The sequence below is a fragment of the Carya illinoinensis genome, chromosome 10 (assembly GCF_018687715.1).
Source record: "Carya illinoinensis cultivar Pawnee chromosome 10, C.illinoinensisPawnee_v1, whole genome shotgun sequence".
NCBI classification, from domain to species: domain Eukaryota; kingdom Viridiplantae; phylum Streptophyta; class Magnoliopsida; order Fagales; family Juglandaceae; genus Carya; species Carya illinoinensis.
In genome coordinates, this window is record NC_056761.1 from 3,273,295 (window position 1) to 3,292,439 (window position 19,145).

The 19,145-nt window shown below is 35.2% G+C and overlaps 1 protein-coding gene across 2 annotated transcripts; it reads left to right on the forward strand.

Moving 5' to 3' along the window:
• Nucleotides 1-986: 986 nt before the first annotated feature.
• LOC122278982 (insulin-degrading enzyme-like 1, peroxisomal) lies at nucleotides 987-18,357 on the forward strand. 2 transcript variants are annotated; one of them, XR_006229411.1, is made up of 26 exons: nucleotides 987-1,216; nucleotides 1,386-1,461; nucleotides 1,863-1,930; nucleotides 2,227-2,318; nucleotides 2,412-2,485; nucleotides 2,567-2,610; nucleotides 3,409-3,460; nucleotides 6,211-6,333; nucleotides 6,423-6,535; nucleotides 6,678-6,840; nucleotides 9,964-10,056; nucleotides 10,217-10,302; nucleotides 10,388-10,474; nucleotides 11,125-11,228; nucleotides 12,289-12,391; nucleotides 12,525-12,620; nucleotides 12,704-12,893; nucleotides 13,118-13,179; nucleotides 13,884-13,988; nucleotides 15,199-15,400; nucleotides 15,500-15,708; nucleotides 16,249-16,373; nucleotides 16,461-16,512; nucleotides 16,586-16,672; nucleotides 16,948-17,052; nucleotides 17,294-17,413. XR_006229411.1 is itself a non-coding variant. In XM_043089216.1 (26 exons), exons 1-26 carry the CDS (start codon nucleotides 1,091-1,093, stop codon nucleotides 18,046-18,048), a joined length of 2,904 nt encoding a protein of 967 aa, XP_042945150.1. In that variant the 5' UTR covers nucleotides 988-1,090; the 3' UTR covers nucleotides 18,049-18,357. The 2 variants fall into 2 exon arrangements, 1 of the variants encoding a protein (XP_042945150.1); XM_043089216.1 differs by lacking the exon at nucleotides 16,948-17,052 and adding an exon at nucleotides 17,800-18,357 and having other exon boundaries at nucleotides 988-1,216; nucleotides 17,294-17,416.
• Nucleotides 18,358-19,145: the final 788 nt, after the last annotated feature.

Sequence of the window (19,145 nt, forward strand, 5' to 3'; positions counted from 1 at the left end):
TATAAATTATTGTGTGTATTCTATATACCTATTTGAGAATGAGTAGTACTACTATACCATCCAAGTTTGTCTACATGGTGTGCTTCCAATATAAATTGCACTTTTTTTTTTCTTTTTTTTTACTTTTTCTTTTAAATATTTTTTAAACATCTTTAAAAAAATTTAAAAAATAAAAAAATACTAATATTACACTAATAGTCACTTTCTTAACTATTAAATAAAAAAATTTTATTTAAAAAAATAAATGAACGATTAAATTAAGAAAACAATTATCCTTATTTATTGATCATCATTATCCTCTTAATTTACAAGCCTCTTTTATCCAAGACAGTAACGTTGGATTAGCTAAGATCAATGAGGCTTATTTTCCTGTTCTCTTCAAGTTATTTTCCTTGATAAGATTGTGCTTATTAGATAAATGATATAGGTCAGGTACCATGTATTTTATTCTTTTTCCATTTTTTTATTTAAAAAATATTTCTAAAAGAAAAATAATGCTACATATAATCACTTTTGTATATTCTCTGCGCATTTTATTGATATAATTGACTGTATTAATTTTTTTAATAAACAACTAATTATATCAATAGAATGTACAAAAGAATATGTAAAAATAATTATATATAAAATTTTTGTAAGAAGTATATGAGATGGTAGTGTGTCCATGAAGTGTATAGAAATTTTTTACTAAAAAATAATTAATTTTTTGATTTTTTAAAATTATAATAGGTGACCCAATAATGAAGTTAATTACCCTAATTAAATGGGAAAACGGGTCAAACCCATCTACCAATAAACGACGCCACTGCACTATGACTCATTGACTATACCAGTAAACGACGCTAAAAGTTGTAGTCTATATAGTAGGGTCAATCCGTCAAACTTATTTATTTATTTATTGTTTTTTTAATAAGCAAGACATGACGGGGCGGTTGGAAAGGGCAACGTACGTATAAGATATAATACATAAAAGCGTCTATAGTGCACCCCGTACATCGGGCTGAGCTTGTCTTTTTGGCCTTTATAATGATAAAAACTCTCTCCGGGTCTTCGTCGTCGTCTCTTCCTCATACGCATTCTGCATTCAGTCATGGCGGTTGCAAAAGGAGAGCTGGTGGAGATATTCAAGGCGAGGACGGACAAGAGGGAGTACAGAAGGATCGTCCTCAAGAACTCCCTTGAGGTCCTACTCATCAGCGATCCCGATACCGATAAGGCAATCCGATCTTTCTTTTTTGCTTTCTTTTTTCCTGGTGTTGTTTACGATCATGTTATATCCTGTTTCAGATTTAATTATTTTTCTGATTTTATAGTCTCGGTTATAATCTTTAAGGCTCACCTCTGTGTTCGTCAGCTGGTTTTCATTTTCATCTTTCTTTTTCCAGTGTGCTGCTAGCATGGATGTCAGGGTGGGCTACTTCAGCGACCCCGAAGGCCTTCCGGGCCTCGCCCATTTTCTCGGTAAGGTTTTCTGTTTTTGAGATATTATTATATAGTATTATGCCTTCTATACTCAATTGCATATATTTGTCTGTTTTACCGTTAGTTTCGGTGCTATTTGCTTTATTGCAAATTTGCAACGTGGCTCTGTAAGTTTGTGCCATGGCGTTGTTCTTTAAATAAATACATAGATATTTTTTGTATAATTGAAAGTTGTTCAACGAATGCTCGTAGCTTCTGATGTGAAGTTGAAGATAATGAACTCGGACAACATGTGCACATTGCTCTGTTTTGAGTATGTGTCACTTACTATAGAAGGATTTTGTTTATATACAGATTAACTTAGCAAACATTGAAATTTTGAAGTGGGGTTAGATGCAAATAAGCTTTTTCCTGTCTCATTTTGATTTTTTTATTTGCAGAGCATATGCTGTTTTATGCTAGTGAGAAATACCCATTGGAAGATAGTTACTCCAAGTACATTGCAGAGGTACTTACCATTCATAATTTGGAGGGATAACTATGCCTTCTTCAAACTTATTACTGACATGACTCCCATTTTTCTTTCTTCTGTTTTCCATTTTATTTGTTTAACGGTCAACAAATGTTGAGAGCAAGCAGTGTACCTTCTTGCTGGGCAGTTGTGTTTTGCCTTCTATTTGAGGGCACAAAAATTATAGATTTGTGCCTTGAGAAACTTTTATTTTTTTGATTCGATGTCATTGTAGATTGCCAACTCATGTGGGTTTTCACATTCTCTATCTGGTTGATTTTCTTGATGCATAGCATGGTGGCAGCACAAATGCTTTTACATCTTCAGAACAAACCAATTATTATTTTGACGTTAACAACGACTGTTTTGAAGAAGCTTTGGACAGGTAGATGCTTTCCTTCCTTTTTCTGTTGGCTGTTATGATCATCAGTTTCGTCAGAATTGTGATCACCCTAGATTGTCTGTGTTTGCTGCTCAGGTTTGCCCAGTTCTTTATTAAACCTTTGATGTCAGCCGATGCTACTTCGAGGGAAATTAAAGCTGTTGATTCTGGTAAGTCTTCTTTTCTGGATCTTGGCTAACGCCTTTATGTGGTTCATCTTAGACCTTTGTGTCTCTCTCTCTTTCTCTTAGAGAATCGGAAGAACTTATTGTCAGATGCTCGGAGAATGGACCAGGTATTGGTTACTGTCCTTTCTATGCGTCTTTTATAATTGCAACGCTCAATGTACTAACCTTGCTATCCTCGATCAGATTTGTTTTCTATTAAAGAATTGCTGTTTTTTGTGCTTATTAGAGTGACTGAGGAAATGGTAGTAGATCATAACTTAAGTGGGGCCTTCTATTTAATTTGCCGAGCTATGTAAACTCATGCAGGCCGGTTTGGATGTTGAGAATTCTCAACACTTCTCAACACTCTCCATTACTATTTATTACTTTATTATTATTTTTTACCTACTTTTTGCTACTATTCATTATTTTTTACTACTATTCAATATTTTATTATTATTTTTTTACTACTATTCACAACATAGCTCAACACTTCTCAACACCCAAACCATTTTGTTTAATGAACATTAAGAGTCACACAAAATTAGGAAAAATATTTAATGAACATATCTTCACAGTTTATGTATTTTTTTAGGAGTACTGCTACATCCACATGAAAATTAAACAAAATAATCTTACAAACTGACATGTGTTCAACTGATCTGTTAGATTTACTTTATGATGAAAGTAACTTTACAGTCTGATGAACCACATTAAGCAGCATCAGTTTGTAAGATTTCTTTTATGTAATCTTTTTGTGGATAGAGTATTTCTCAATTTTTTAATTTCTTATCTTTATGTGAATTATAACCATGACATTTTTTTTTTATATATATATACAAATACCATGACATTTTCTTTTTATATAGTAGTGCTGTCAATTGCTTCTAATCACATTCTCTGTGTGAAATTTGTCACTTTTTCAGCTTCAGAAACATTTGAGCATTGAGGGTCATCCATTCCATAAATTCAGCACGGGTCAGGATTTTATCTTTTTAATGTTTCTTTTATAAGTAATCTTGATAATTTTACTCTACATATAGTTGGTAGAAACTGATGAAACGTTGGACCAAAGTAAGATTGAAGACGAATGCCATCTCCTATTTTTACTTATTTTTCTCATGGTTTTTGATTCTTCGACCAACGCTGCAAAGTTATGATGCAAAACTCGTGTCATATTGCAAATTTATTTCATGGTTCATGTTCCCCACCCTTCAAATTTGTCCAATCTGTAGAATAGATGTTCTTGAAATGCACTACTTTTGTAACACCCCGTTCCCGTAGGATAGAGACGTTACTAACAAACATGATAAAAGGCCCGGTAAAGAGACTCATTACTCTGAAATACCTCATTTATTGAAAGAAACTTAACTGAAAGGATATAAATAGTCTTGAAACTTGAAACCGATTAACGCAAAACATGAGCTAATCTTAAACAAGACTAGTTATTGAAATGACATAAAAGAAACTTAATTCTTGTGTAAATGACACTTATTCGTCTCTAAGTCCTTATACTAAATCTACTCCTGGCCATCCAGCTTTGCATCATCATAATCACCATCTGTGGCAATCAACATAGAAGAAAACAAAAAGACAAACAACAAAAATGAGTCGAATACTCAGTAAATAATACATCATACCGTAAAATACTATCTAGCTTAGCATAAATTTGATTTTTAAAGCCTTATCATAACTTTCATATAACATTCATGGATTAACATGAGCGGAAACATTCATAATCATGGCAAACATGAAGCGTGAATGCATGAGTAACTTGTTTATCTTGAATTGTACTTATTTCATGGTGAACCACGCTTGAGTCCATGGCACCACATAACTTGTCATGTAGTGAAACACGCTTGAGTCCGTATTTCACTTAACTTGCATAACATGGAGTGAAATACGCTTGAGTCCGTATTTCACTTATCATGCTTGACATGGAGTGAAACACGCTTGAGTCCGTATTTCACTTATCCTGCTTGACATGGAGTGAAACACGCTTAAGTCTGTGTTTCACTTATCTTGCTTGACATGGAGTGAAACACGCTTGGGTCCGTGTTTCACTCATCTTGCTTGACATGGAGTGAAACATGCTTGGGTCCATGTTCACTTAACTTGCATGACATGGAGTGAAACACGCTTGAGTCCGTGTTTCACTTAACTTGTGGTAACCACGCTTGAGTCCGTGGTACCGTCTTAGCATAACTGTGGTAAACACGCTTGGGTCCGTGTTACCTTAAAATGTTTATCTTTCTTGATGCATGATAATTTTCTTGGACTTCTTAGACTTTTCTAGCATGGCATATTCTTGTACATGGCATGGCATAACATGATATATTCTTGTACATGGTATAGTATAGCATGACATGGCCTAACATGATTTAATCATTTTATGACATTTCATGGCATGCATGATCTGAGAACTAATGAACATGTCATACATGATCTGGCTATTTATTACATGGCATGCTTGACTTAAGTTATTGCATGAACAATACATGGCATATATGGTCTAAGTACTACATGAATGAAGCATGCATGATCTGGCTATTTTAATTCATAGAATACCTATCTTAAATTATTATATGATCATATCATGACTTCCATGTGATTTTAGTAACATTCAATCCATTAATCAACAATCCATAAAAGCATAACATATATATAGGCTTACTTTCATGTAAATCATCGTAATTCATAGAAATTCGTGAAAGCGATCTAACCTTGACTTGGCTCTTAGCGCAATGTAGATAACCATCAAAACCATATCATATTATCATACCCAATTATAATATTTACATTACGCGTACATTTATATGATCATACTATTTACCTCTTAGCGGTGCTTCCGAAATCTCACGTCGTAGCTTGTGACCTATACGAGGCACTAGACGTTACTAATCTTTCTAGAAAACGTGTCGTAGCAATCTAATTACTTAAAATCTTACCATAGAGATAATTTAATAAATAAGTAATTAATAAAAAGAATAAATATAATCAGAACATAACTAAATAATTTCTAACTGAATTAACCTAAATTATAGGTTTGTATGTTACAACTTTGTAGGCTTCTTGGCTTGATTTTGACTTTGAAAGACAGCTAGCCAAAAAGTGGAAGTGAAATTGCTGGGAGCTTTTAGGAATGGTTGGGTGATGCCCAAACAACGTACATGGGAACATGTTTCTTGCATTCAATTTTCCAAATATTTGCTCTGTAGCCGCCCTCACCCCAAAAAGAATTTTTTTTTTAAAAAAAAGGGCTCCTAGAAAGCCATCATTAACTGTAGCTAGTACAAAAGTTTCAATGTGCTGATCTCAAATCATTTCGAAATTGACTAAGCTTTTGACCATCAAAATTTTCCCCATCTTTACAATTATATCTGTAGATTCTGTACCATCTCAATGTGTTTGTTGTTTGTGAGTGAACATACCTCTTTTCCCAGCCATATTTGATTTTAGCCATGGAAGTGTTCGTGCCACTTAGTTTGATAAGTATATAATGGTAAGTAACAAGGACTTAATGTTAAGCAACAACCATTATGGGGTAGATGCCAAGAGTTCCAAATCCCATCATCATAGCTAAAAAGTTCAAATTAATGGAACCTAATTCCTTTGTAAGAACAAGATGGAGGATTAGGTAGTGAGTTTAAGATCCACCAGTTGTATGTAAAAAGACTCACATATCCTAATCATTTCTTACAATGTTGCTAGATACCTTCCTTGTGTAGGGAACTGGGATACCTTGGAGGTTAGACCGAAAGCAAGAGGATTGGATACAAGACAAGAGCTCTTCAAATTTTATGAAGAAAATTATTCTGCCAATCTCATGCATCTGGTTGTATACGGAAAAGGTTAATATTAATTTTTCCTGTACACTTCAGGCTCAAAATTATGTTTGCTTTAAGCTATTAACAAGTAACAACTATCATGTTATTTCCAGAAAATATTGATGAGATTCAAAACCTGGTGGAGCTTAAGTTCCAGGACATCCGAAACACTGAAAGAAGTTGTTTCCGCTGTCCTGGTGAGCCTTGCACATCCGAACATTTACAGGTATGCATACTAGTGGTAAATCATTTATGTGATTAGACAAAGTATTCCATATGTGGAACTCCGACAAAAAGTATAGACGGTAAAGGTTTTTAGATATTAAAGGGATTTTTTTTTTTTGTTTCTGTTTGTGTTTTTGTTTCAGGTTCTTGTCAGATCTGTCCCAATAAAAGAAGGTCATAAACTGGGAATTGCATGGCCGATAACTCCGGAGATCCACCATTACAAGGAAGGTCCATGCAGGTACCTTAGTCATCTAATTGGCCATGAAGGAGAAGGATCTTTGTTTTACGTCTTGAAAACATTGGGTGGGTATTGCACAATATCAGTTTTTCAGATTTCTTGATTTTTACTTGCTCAAACTTACATGTTATTGATTTCTATTGCTACACCTTGAAATAGTTCCTAATAGAACTTCCTGTTTATTTATTTAATTTATTCGAATATAAGGATAATCAACATGTTGAGCATTTTACTGGACACTCTCCTGAAATAATTATGTGCTTCATGAACGGAGACGTCATAGAGATTATTAGCTTCCTCCTCACTCTTTAACCTTCTCTTTTTTCTTTGGGTCAATCCCTTTTACTTGTGTATTGTAATCACTTTTCTTTTCAGGTAAGTCTTTTGTGTCGTGAACTTGCCCACCATTGAAGCAAATAAGTCTTTTGGGGCAAAAGGTGTCAAAATGTTGATATTTTGGTGATACTGTCTGCCTGTAATCTCATTTCGTTTCCCAGTGGGACTGGTGCCTGGATTTTTTTCACCAGTTACCTTGTAGAGGGTTTCTTGTTTTTTGAGTTTTTATTCTCCTACTTAAAAACAGCCTCTTCCATCTGCCTCTCACTTTTTACGCTTATGAGCTTATCTAGGAATTAACTTTCTTCTACATTTGTCAATATTTAAACATATGGCTAAGAGTAAAGCTAGGGATCCCCCAACGGTTTTTTTTTTTCTTAGTGATTAAGAAAAAATTGTTTAATATTATTATGATTTTTTTTTAAAATATTTAAAAGTATTAAAAATGATGTAAAAAAAAAACCCAATAAAAGAAAAAAATTAAGCCTAGCAGGAGCCCCTAATGGTGGCTCTAGAATGATCCTATGGCTAATAAAGGACTGATTCTCCTGATTGGTCATTTCATGCTTTGGCAGTATGCCACTCTCAGTATAGTACATGCTTTGGGAATATTTGCTTTCAAAGTAAAGGTGGATGGCGGCACTACCCTGCACTCATCCACCCTGCTCCCGCTAGGGTAGCGCTGGCAACCCCACCCGCCGATGAAGGGGCAGGGGTGGGCTCTGCACCCCGCCCCTCAGATTTGACTTAACCCCAGCCCAAAACTTATATATATATATACACACACGAAATCTTTTTTTTTAAGAACGCCAAAATGACGTCGTTTTTGGGTTTCCCCCTCTCTTTTTCCTTCTTTTCTCCCTGAGCTCTCTCCTCTTTGCCATGCACTGCTGCCCTCTCTCCCTCTCACAGTCGCCAGAGTGGTGCGGTCTACTGTTGCATCTTCTCTCTTCCCCCCTTCTCTCTTTCATCTTTAGCAACACGGGCCTGCAGTGAGAATCCGACTTGGATGACATTTAAGTTCTCTCTCTCTCTCTCTCTCTCTCTCTCTCTCTCTCTCTCTCTCTCTCTCTCTCTCTCTCTCTCTCATATCCTCAAATTTTTGGCTGTTTTGGTTTTTCCTTTTTGCTAGTTTTGGTTTTCAATGTGTATTGTTGTGGATTTAAACTTTTTCATGTGTTTTTTTGGTTGGAACCCCACGCCCCGCCCATGCGGGCGGGGGACTGAATGGGGCAACCCCGCCCCACCCACACCCATACTTTCAGGCAGATTCTTTCTGTTTCCCTCTCTTGGATTTGTTTTCTTTTACCCTCTCTTCTTTGAACATTTTTATTGCCTAGATATACTGGCTTCCTATGAACCAAAAAGTTGGCCCATATATTTATCTTAGAATTAGTTAGTTTTTCAATATTATAATTGTGATATCTCATATGATAAGGATAAGAGTAGTGTATGAGATCCTATATTGTTTGGGAATGAGAAGCTTTTGCTCTTTTTAAGGTTTCAATGAGATTCTAATTGTATCATTGACTAGTACTTTTAAAATATAGGCCATGTGGTTTGGTTCTTCCATTAAAGCGTTACAATAGTTTAGTTGGATTTAGGAAAGTAACATTTTGTTTTCTAAATGTAAGAAAAATCTAAAGGGTGGCATGCTGAAAAAGTGAAATATGTCTTTACGACGTCGAAATGATGAAATAATTTACGTATTGACTATTGTTGAGGGAAAAATGAGTTGATTGGCATATTCTTGTGAAAACCTGTGTAAAATAGTGTTGTAACAAGTGTTGAAGCGATATACCTTGAAAAGGATTGAAGTGTGCTCATCATTGGTCAAGCAAAGCTCAAAACAGAAAGTTCGCTCGACTAGTGCTCGAGCCAGACCCATACAGAGTGGATCGCTCGACATGACGCTCGAGTGAACTCAGACAAATTGGGTCGCTCGACCCTCGCTCAACATGGCGCTCAAGCGAATTCAGACAGATTGGGTCACTCGTTGTGCGCTTGACCTGGTACTTGAGCGACTTCTGAAAGACAGCTTGCGCTCGATTCTCGCTCGAGCCAATGTTCTAGATCACTTAAAATTTAGGATATTGAGCGCCTCTTTTACTTGGGACTTTAAATAGAACAGGTCTCTTTTGTTTTTTGGTGTAGAGAATTAGAGCAAAAACCCTAAGGGCCTCCAAGACCTTTTTAGAGCAACCTCTCCCCCACTGGTTGAGTCTCTCTTGGATAAACACATCTCCACCACACCACACTCAAAATCAAACTTTATATGAGTCCATTGTAGTGGATGTGTTCATTGGCCGGAAGAGTCCGAAACCGCTGTTGATGTAGAGATCGAGTGGGTCATTCATGGTATTGCAAGTCAAATTTAGCTACTACAAAGGTTTTGTGAGTGTCTCTAAATTGGTTGTAATGAACTAAAGTTTCTATAGTGGATTTGAGGTGGTGTCTTACACCCGGAATGGTATTAGATTTTGAAGACATTCTTCGAATGAGTTTCCACTCCATGATCAAAATCATGTGTTGATTATTTGTGTTATTTGATTCCTTTATTAACTGTTGTTTGACTAATTTTGGAAAGACCATAAAAATTGGATTACACCTATTCACCCCCCTTTAGATGTAGTGATTGGTAGAACCACTGCCTTTTCAACTATCCTTGCTGACCTTCTAATAGAAGGGATAAGGTACGTTTAGCATACGTGCTCCGAGTGATGTTACTCCTGTTATCCACATATAACTATGAAATTATGGGAGTTCTGTTTGTATGTGTATTGCTTATTAATCTCACCATCTCTGGAAAGCTCATCTGTTCAGTTGCCCCTCCTCCAAAAACAAAAATGTAGGATGGGCCACGGGATTGTTTGCAGGTGAAGCAGATTGGACTTTGGAGTTTTCATTCTTCGATGTAGTGATTCATCTTACTGATGCTGGTCACGGTTAGTTGTTTTGAACTTTCAACATCCCCAGCTCAGCCCTCTCTTCTCCCCTCTATATTTTTTTTTTATGTGATTTGCTGATAAACATTACTTTTTATACTGTTGTGGTTTCTAATAACCTGGCGTATAGATTTGTTGACTAATGTTGATCTAACTGCAGAACACATGCAAGATGTTGTTGGGTTGTTATTCAAATATATTCGCCTTTTACAACAGTCCGGCATTTGCAAATGGATATTTGATGAGGTATCATATGCATATTCTTGCGTATGTTATCATATCTTCACAATGTTTCTTCATAAAACTGAGTCAACTCAATGTGATAATGAAGCTTTCATCCGTCTGCGAGACAAAATTCCATTATCAAGACAAAGTCACTCCCGTTAATTATGCGGTCCATCTCGCATGCAATATGCAGGTAATTTAGGGATTATTTACTCTTCTTTTTTTTATCATTTTCCTTCGGATATGTAGTCATCGTTTAAGAAAATTAATCATGGATTATGCAACCTTGCCAAATTGAAATTGTGCAAAATATTCCTTTGGGAGGATTGAAAGAAAAATAAAGCGTCTGAAATCTCCCAAAAAATTGTTTCTTGGTCAGATATAACACATAAATGGGGGATTGGTGGATATATTTTTTATCAAATGCTTGATGACATGAGAAGCTGGGCACGCACAGGTTGGGTTTTGCGGAGTTACAAGGAAAATTGTCATTGACCCAATAATTGTGGCGATGATGAAAATTGGCAGAGGGGGAAGTTCAGGAAGGAGTGGCTGGCATGGGAGACTTTTGTAAATCGTAGTGAAATAGTTTGTGAAGAATAGTGAAATTGTTTGAGTTAAGATGTATTATTGAGTTTTGAAAAAGTTTGTGAATAATATTATAAAGTTAAAATATTGTTGGAATGTAATTTTTTAATATTATTTTTGTTTTGAAAATTAAAAAAGTTAAATATAGCTTGTTATAGAGGGAAGCTTATAGATGTTATTTCTTTTGAAATGATCTTGGTTAAATGGGGAATTGCTGAATTTTTGTTTCGTTTATTTGCCTTCAATGTTCTTAAGGTATATCCGCCAAGAGATTGGCTGGTGGGGTCATCCTTGCCCTCAAAGTTCAGTCCAGGCACTATTCAAATGGCACTAGAGGAGCTCTCTATTGATAATGTCCGGTGAGTTTTGTACTGATTAGAGAATCTTTCTTGTTTATAGTATTAATATTATTTAGAATGAGAAATTTTTATGTTCCATTATGGTATCTCCATTCTTTCATCCCAACATCATTTTTAAAGCTAGAATGCAATATCATTCTGTTTGTTTACCCTCGTAATTAAAAACAGTTTTAAATTATCTGATGCTCATTTGCCATTTTTTTGGGGGAGTTTTACAATGAATTTTAAATAAACTTGTGCTATTACCTGTTTTATGCCCAGAGTCTCTCAGAATTCACGTTCTTTTTTATTTAATCCCAATGTTTACAGTTTCAATCTTCTGATTTGCATTTTTTTAATGATGGGTGTATATATAACAAGAATATATTTATATCAACAGTTGAATTTTCTCTATTATAGGAGTGGAAATGCTGTACAAACAGCTTGTTTGTATTGTTATTCAGCCTCGTAATACACAGCCTTATCTAAGTGTTTATTGCCAGAAGCTTTAAAAAAGTGGCTGCCACTTCATTTTGAATAAGATTTTTGTATCTCTTATTTGGCACTAATCTTATAATTTTGACCTCATGATCATGTTGAGTATGCTTTATTTTTTAGCTAAATTTGAAGGCATACACCAATCAGCATCTTTTGCCAGAAGTATAATTTCCAAACAGAATAATGTCATTTGAGAGCTGGAGATAAAAAGTACATCAAATTTCTCGCCTGACCATAGCATTTAATCCTTTCCATTGTGAATATGTTATACCTTGCTGCCGTCTACAAAGTTGACATTTAGTTGGGTTTGCAAATTCAATACTAGTTTCAAATTGACAGCCAAACAAAGCAAAAACATAGTACTGAATTTCAAATAAACCTATGTGTTGGTTGGGAAAACTGTTAGAATGATATTCTTAGTCATATTCCAAAATGGAATAGAGGATTGGCAAAACTATGGGATGGAATGGTACATAGGGATTTGGTTATTTCTCATTATCATCACATGGGCCGTTTTCAATTTTCAAACTGAGGCCCTGACATGGTTGAGTCATGGTAGTTTTCCTAATGACTATTTCTACAGAATCTTTTGGGAATCAAAAAAATTTGAAGGTCATACAGACAAGGTTGAGCCATGGTATGGAACTGCATATTCTGTGGAGAAAGTTACTCCCTCCATGATTGAGGTTGGTAGACAAGTTGGAATTAAATGAGAAGTTGTTTGGCTTGTTGCTTGCTCAATTGAGTTTAGTTTAGGAATTTTAATTGGCATGAAGGTAAAAACTTGACGGATGTTTTACATTTGGATTTTTATTGCAGGAATGGATGCTTTGTGCTGTTAATGATAATCTGCATCTACCAGCACCCAATGTGTTCATCCCTACTGACTTGTCACTTAAGGCCGCTCAAGAAATGGTGTGATAGATATTATAAGTTTATTCCATCTGGCTGATACTTTCTGTTTCTGAGTTTCTGATTTGATTGACCTTTTTAAACAGGTCAAATTTCCAGTTCTGTTAAGAAAGGCATCATGTTCAAGATTATGGTACAAGTCTGATACAATGTTTTCTACTCCTAAGGCGTATGTTAAGATAGATTTTAACTGTCCCCATGCTGGAAACTCCCCTGAAGCACACGTTCTAACTGATATTTTTACGCGGCTATTAATGGATTACTTGAATGAATATGGTGAGAAGCTGAAGTTCATTAGATTTCTCAAATTGAAAGGGATCCTTTTTTTTTTTTTTTTAACTTTCCTATAGATATTTCTTTTTCGAAAGAGGTACAGCCTCAATATGATAATATAGCGTGCAAAATAAACTTTGATGATTCATTTTCAGCGGTGGTTTGTTTGTGTTATTGTTTATGTTTTTCTTTTCTGACTAGAGCTAATTGTAACTTGTTTATTTCAGCCTATTATGCAAAGGTTGCTGGTCTATACTATGGCATAAACCGCAATGATTGGGGTTTTCAGGTATCTTGAATAAAATTTTGTCCATTCCCAAGATATCAGTTACAGTTGTATGCATCCGATATTTATTTATAGAAAGAGTAATGCTAGATACAATCGTCGTGGAGTGCGTAAGCGCCGCACAATCTTTTTGAAAAAGAGTGGAGTCCACTATTAAAAAATTAGTTTTTTTCATGTGAGTCTCGTATTTAATAACTCTTTTCAAAAGGGTTGTGTAGTACTTGCACACTACACAACTGCAAATATTATTTCTAAACAGTATATGCTGTCTTAGATTCTTTATTAATTGACCTTGCCTCTGGGCTTTATTTTCTAATGATATTAAAATCAAGGTTTAATTTTCAAATATTTCTATTAAATCGTACTCTTGAATTTATTAGGCTATTTGGAATTGCTTGGCTCATCTACGTCTTTAAAGTCTCTTCGTCATTATAGAAGATTTATCCATTGATGTGTGTGTGTGTGTGTGTGTGTGTGTGTGTGTGTGTGTGTGTGTTTTGTTTCAGGAATACAAGTGATTTCATTGGATTTGACTGGTGAATTGTTGTCAATCTGATGGAAATAAATAAAATGAACTGTATTTATGAGACTTGAGAGAAATTTCCTCATTTTTCTAAGAATATTTGGCCTTATGTTCATGATTGGAAACTAAAATTTTTTAGTTGTGTAATGCCTGTTTGCTCTATTTGTCTGGTTTTCTTCTTTAGGTGACTCTGATTGGTTACAATGACAAACTGAGGACTTTATTGGAAACTGTGCTGGGAAAAATTGCAATATTTGAAGTAAAAACTGAAAGGTTTTTTGTGGTAAAGGTAATTCTCATCTTGCCATAAAAAGCTCAACTTTATATCTTATTTCATATTGCCGTGATTTACCTTTGCATAAAAGAGAATCACCTTTCAGAATGGTGTGACGGTGTCCCAAGAGTTGGGCATGGTATTCATAGCTTGTGCTGTGATTTTCACTCCCCCCCACCCCCCACAAAAGACTGTCGGCTTCATTATTTTGAACCCTTTCCTGTGATCAAGAGGCTTGATCCATGGATTGCATTTTTGTCTCTCTTTTCCATTGCTTCACTCCCTAGTTCCACATAGTTACACATGCATAAACCCATCAGTTTTCTGAGTCAAAACGAAGGGAAACTTTTTTCTGGAGATTAGCTCAAGAATTGATAATTGGATTTGTTCCAGCAGTGATTATGAATATGTTCGGTTTTGACCTGGTTTCATTATTAAACTTTATTTTTGTCTCTTTGTTTTTCTTACTTTAGATACTATCCAGAATCACTTTTCATCTGTATTGCCTCTGTTGTCCCTACATGTAGCTTCCACTTCTGTGTGTAACCATTACATGTTTTTCTTTATTAAGTAAGAATAAAGTAACCTTAACATGTTGCCAACTGGTTTGACTTTTCACACTTTCGAGAAAGAAAAGAGATGTCAATAAATATTGGCTGTATTTGAAGAACAACAGAACTATATCAATGCTTTTTAAATGCACCCCTATTGCTTAGTAAAAGAAAAACCTGCGCCCTATTAGTTTTCTACCTCAAACCCTTATGGTGGTAAAATGTTTCTGTCAAAACTTAGACATCTATACTTTGACCAGGTACAGGGAAGCTTAGTAGATTATACTACTTGACATGTACCATGCCCTCCTAGTTCCATATCCATTTCTGCTCATGACTGCATCATGGCCCTCCAAAATCTCTAACCCTGGTGCCCAGATATATTTTAGGGCTTTATTGATGAATTCATGTTCCTCAAGGGGGCTTTCTCCACACTAGAAGGTGCTTATTGGTCTTTTTCTTGATTTTTTTCCTTTTTAAGTTCTTAATCTTGCAAGGACAAAACACTTTTAGATAGGGTCCTTGTTGGCATTCTGTGCATTTGGGCTTCTGCCTTTTGTTATTAGTTTATCTTATTCAAACGAGTAGGGTTATATCCACAAAATGTATTATTTTGAGTATTCCACTTTGGGTGTTCCACAAAGGACGTTAAATATATGCATTTTTTTAATCAGGAAACCTTAACAAAGGAGTACCAAAATTTCAAGTTCCAACAACCCTATGAGCAGGCTATGTACTATTGCTCTTTAGTACTACAAGACCATAAGTGGCCTTGGATGGAAGAACTTGACATTCTTCTCCATCTTGAAGCTGAAGATCTTGCAAAATTTGCTCCAAAGTTGCTCTCAAGGGCCTTCCTTGAGTGTTATGTAGCAGGTTCCTCTAAACCTTTATCTTTGTAGACATTGTTTAATGACAGCCATTCTTTTCTTCATTTTGATTTCATTCATGCCTAATCGTTTTTCTTTTTTCTAGGAAACATTCAAACCAGTGAAGCAGAGTCAATGGTCCAGTATATTGAAGATATTTTCTTTAGTGGTCCAAATTCGGCATGCAAACCTTTATTCCCGTCTCAACATGTGACAAATAGAGTGGTTAAACTTGAAAGGGGCATGAGTTACTTCTACCCTGCAGAAGGCCTTAATCCAGATAATGAGAATTCTGCTCTTGTCCACTATATTCAGGTAGTTCTATAAATATATAAAAGATGATATTTTCGAATCAGACGCTAGCTTTATAATTTCATTGAGTTCCTAATAACCTTTATCGCTCCTTGGGATAAGAACAGTTAGCCGTCAGCTTGTTACATCAGTTTTCTTATTCCTTGATGTACTGTGGTAGGGTAAGATTTCCTCAAAATCATCTGTTAGGCAAATCTACTAAGCTGCCATTTTTCTTTTCTAAAACTCTAATTTTTCCTGAACTAACTTTATGTTTAAAACTTCTAGGGAATTTACTATTCCATAATTTTTTTTTGCGCAAACCACCATTGGTAGAAAGTGAAGGACAATTGATTTAGAGAAAGGAAAGGTAGTATGAAAGCATGTGCATAGCGCCATCAGAGCCTCTGATATAATGTTATTTCAAAAATGAAACCATAATGGTCACTTCCCATTTGTATATCATTTATAGAACTTATACCATTGACCTTTTTGACATTTTGTTGGAGGTGAAATATCTCAATGATGATTTTGATATTATTAGTCTTTGGAAAAAATGTACAGGTTCATCGTGATGATTTTCTGCTGAATGTGAAGCTTCAGCTTTTTGCTCTTATCGCAAAGCAATCAGCCTTCCACCAGCTTAGATCAGTTGAGCAGCTTGGGTACATTACTTCTCTCATGCAGAGGTGTGAAACATCTTACCCCAATTATTAGACCCTGCATGGAACATCTGCCATTCTCTTCTATAAGTTTTGAATTTTTACTCAATGTAGGAATGATTCTGGTATCTACGGTATATGGATAATCATCCAATCTACAGTGAAGGTATATAACATGACTTATCTTCTTCTCACCATTGACTCTTTGCCTAACCTGTGTACTCTATCGACCTTAATAGGGTCCTGGACATATTGATTTGAGAGTTGAGGCATTTCTCAAGACATTTGAAAGTAAACTTTATGAGATGACCAGTGACGAATTCAAGGTGAGAGATACATTTGCCATAAGCACTTTTCTGTCTGTATATGGCCTTTATCATGATCTAGATTAGTGTCACTCGATTTCAATATCTTTTCTGAACAATTTTTTATAACTGACACTTACTGGCCCAGTCAAGCCAATAATGTAACATTTTCTAAATTCTTGGACTGAAATGTTGTCAATTGACTTTTTATAGCTATTCGGTAATCACAACGATTTACACATATGTTAAGAGTAGTTAGACCTTCCTCACAGTTCAGCAATTATTTCCCGATCCAGGTTCCAAATTTCCAATTAGAATGATGGTTACGTGCTTCATTAGCGGAGTTTGGGCTATTGCAGCATGAACAATTACGTAAAATATCAGCTTTGGGCTATTACAACGTGAGCAGAGCAGTCAGGAAACTTTAAGCTTTCTTTTGTATGATTAGATAAATTTATCTTTTCCTTGTGGCATTAATTTTTCATGGCTTACCCTCAAATTTGGTTTTCAGTGGAATATGGTGAACGGAGGTTTTGGAGACTTTGGGTTGTTTTTATGTGAAAAGTTATCATTTATAGAGCTTTGATGATTAAATGGATCTATGGTGATTCATCTTAATTTGTGATTGAACTGCTTCTGCAGAATAATGTGAATGCATTAATTGACATGAAGCTTGAGAAGCACAAGAACTTAAAAGAAGAATCTGGATTTTACTGGCAAGAGATTCATGATGGGACCCTCAAGTTTGATAGGAAAGAATTGGAGGTATGAAAATCTGATCTTTTTTTTTTAGTTGCTCAAAATAATTATTGTCGGGTACCATCAGTGCCCCTTCTATTTTAGATGATGATGATATATTCTGGGATAAGTGAAATTGATCAAGAGGCAAAACATCATACAGGACTTCTCATTTACACTTCCTGACCTCTTTGTCATGAACATAGAAAGATAATACTCACTCAAGGAGCAAGGGCGAATTAAAATAAAAAATAAAAAATTATTTTTTTAATGGATTGTAGACTGTAAGTAGTTGGTTCTTATGGATGTTGCCGAAACAGGTTGGCGAATTAAAATAAAACATAAAAAATTCTTTTTTTAATGGATTGTAGACTGTAAGTAGTTGGTTCTTATGGATGTCGCCGAAACAGGTTGCAGCATTGAGGCAGCTAACACAACAAGAATTGATAGACTTCTTCAATGACCATATAAAAGTTGGCGCACCTCAGAGGAAGTCATTAAGTATAGGAGTGTATGGAAACCTACATAGTTCGGAGTACACAGCAGATAAAAGTGGACCAGTGCACTACTCGGTGAAAATAGATGACATATTCAGTTTCAGGAGATCACAGCCTCTTTATGGTTCATTCAGAGGAGTCTCTGGTCATGTGAAGTTGTAGAGAGTTGAGCTCCACCATAGTTCAGCAAAAAAACAGTAACTTCTGCCATTCAAATTGGCCAAAGTAGTGAAAGCATGCTGCAAAGCTACTCATCTGAACCTTAAATTTGGTATTCATGATGCGATTGGCGGGGCAAGTACATTAGGTTTTTCTAGAGATTGAAACTTGTGTTCTGCATGCATGGCACCAAACTCTATAATTTCTCTTCTTCCAATGGAACTATACATAATTACTATTCATATCCCTTCATTCCCTCAAGCATGGGCTGGACATGCATTTAAACTATAAACTGATATGGGAATTCTGTCATAGGCTTTCTCTATCTTTTATTTCTTTCCGTTTCTCAAAAGTGAAGCGCTGCTCTTGATTTTTTTTTTTTTTTTTTTTAAGTGTGTTCTATTCAGTTTTCTCTTCTGAAACTTCCATTTATTAGTGTCTCCGTCAGCTTCCATAGTTATATGTGGAAGATCATACCTGCTTAATATCCTCTTGCAGCTTGGTAACTGGGCCTTTTGTTTCGTACGTGCATTGAATGTAAGTAGATTTGCCCCCATAGCAGTTGAGAGAAATGTCATCGCCGATTCGCCGTCCATGCAGAACATTTTCTTATTTACTTACCACGCAATTTCCCTTCTCTAGTACATCACCAACACCAAGTTTTTACGCTAAATTTACGTTAGACCACTATCAACCATTGGATCTACTTCTACTTCTACTTCCATCAAAGACGTCTAAACATAAAGAAGGGAAAAATTATATTTGCAGTTTTAGATTGTGTAAATATCACATATTTATTTTTAAAAAATAGGTATATTTGGGATATGTATAAAAAAAAATATTTTTTTAATAATAGACCTCACTTTTTCTTTTTTTCAAGAGAATGCATGGGGCTTGTATACCTAGGATTGTATCTAGTATTATTTTAAAGAATATACCCAGCTTACCACCTACTACTCCCAAATGAATATCACCATTCATCAATGATACTAGTGAAAAAGATTTACGCCCAATTTTGAAAATGAGATGAGATGAAATGAGAAATCTATACATAGTAGTAAAATAGTTTGAGTTAAAATATTTTATTATTAGGTTTTTGA

Coding starts and splice junctions, on each gene's coding strand:
- LOC122278982 (XM_043089216.1), top strand. CDS start 1,091: ATGGCGGTTGCAAAAGGAGAGCTGGTGGAGATATTCAAGGCGAGGACG. Junction 1,217..1,385: donor GCGATCCCGATACCGATAAG/GCAATCCGATCT, acceptor TTCTTTTTCCAG/TGTGCTGCTAGCATGGATGT. Junction 6,536..6,677: donor GCACATCCGAACATTTACAG/GTATGCATACTA, acceptor TTTTTGTTTCAG/GTTCTTGTCAGATCTGTCCC.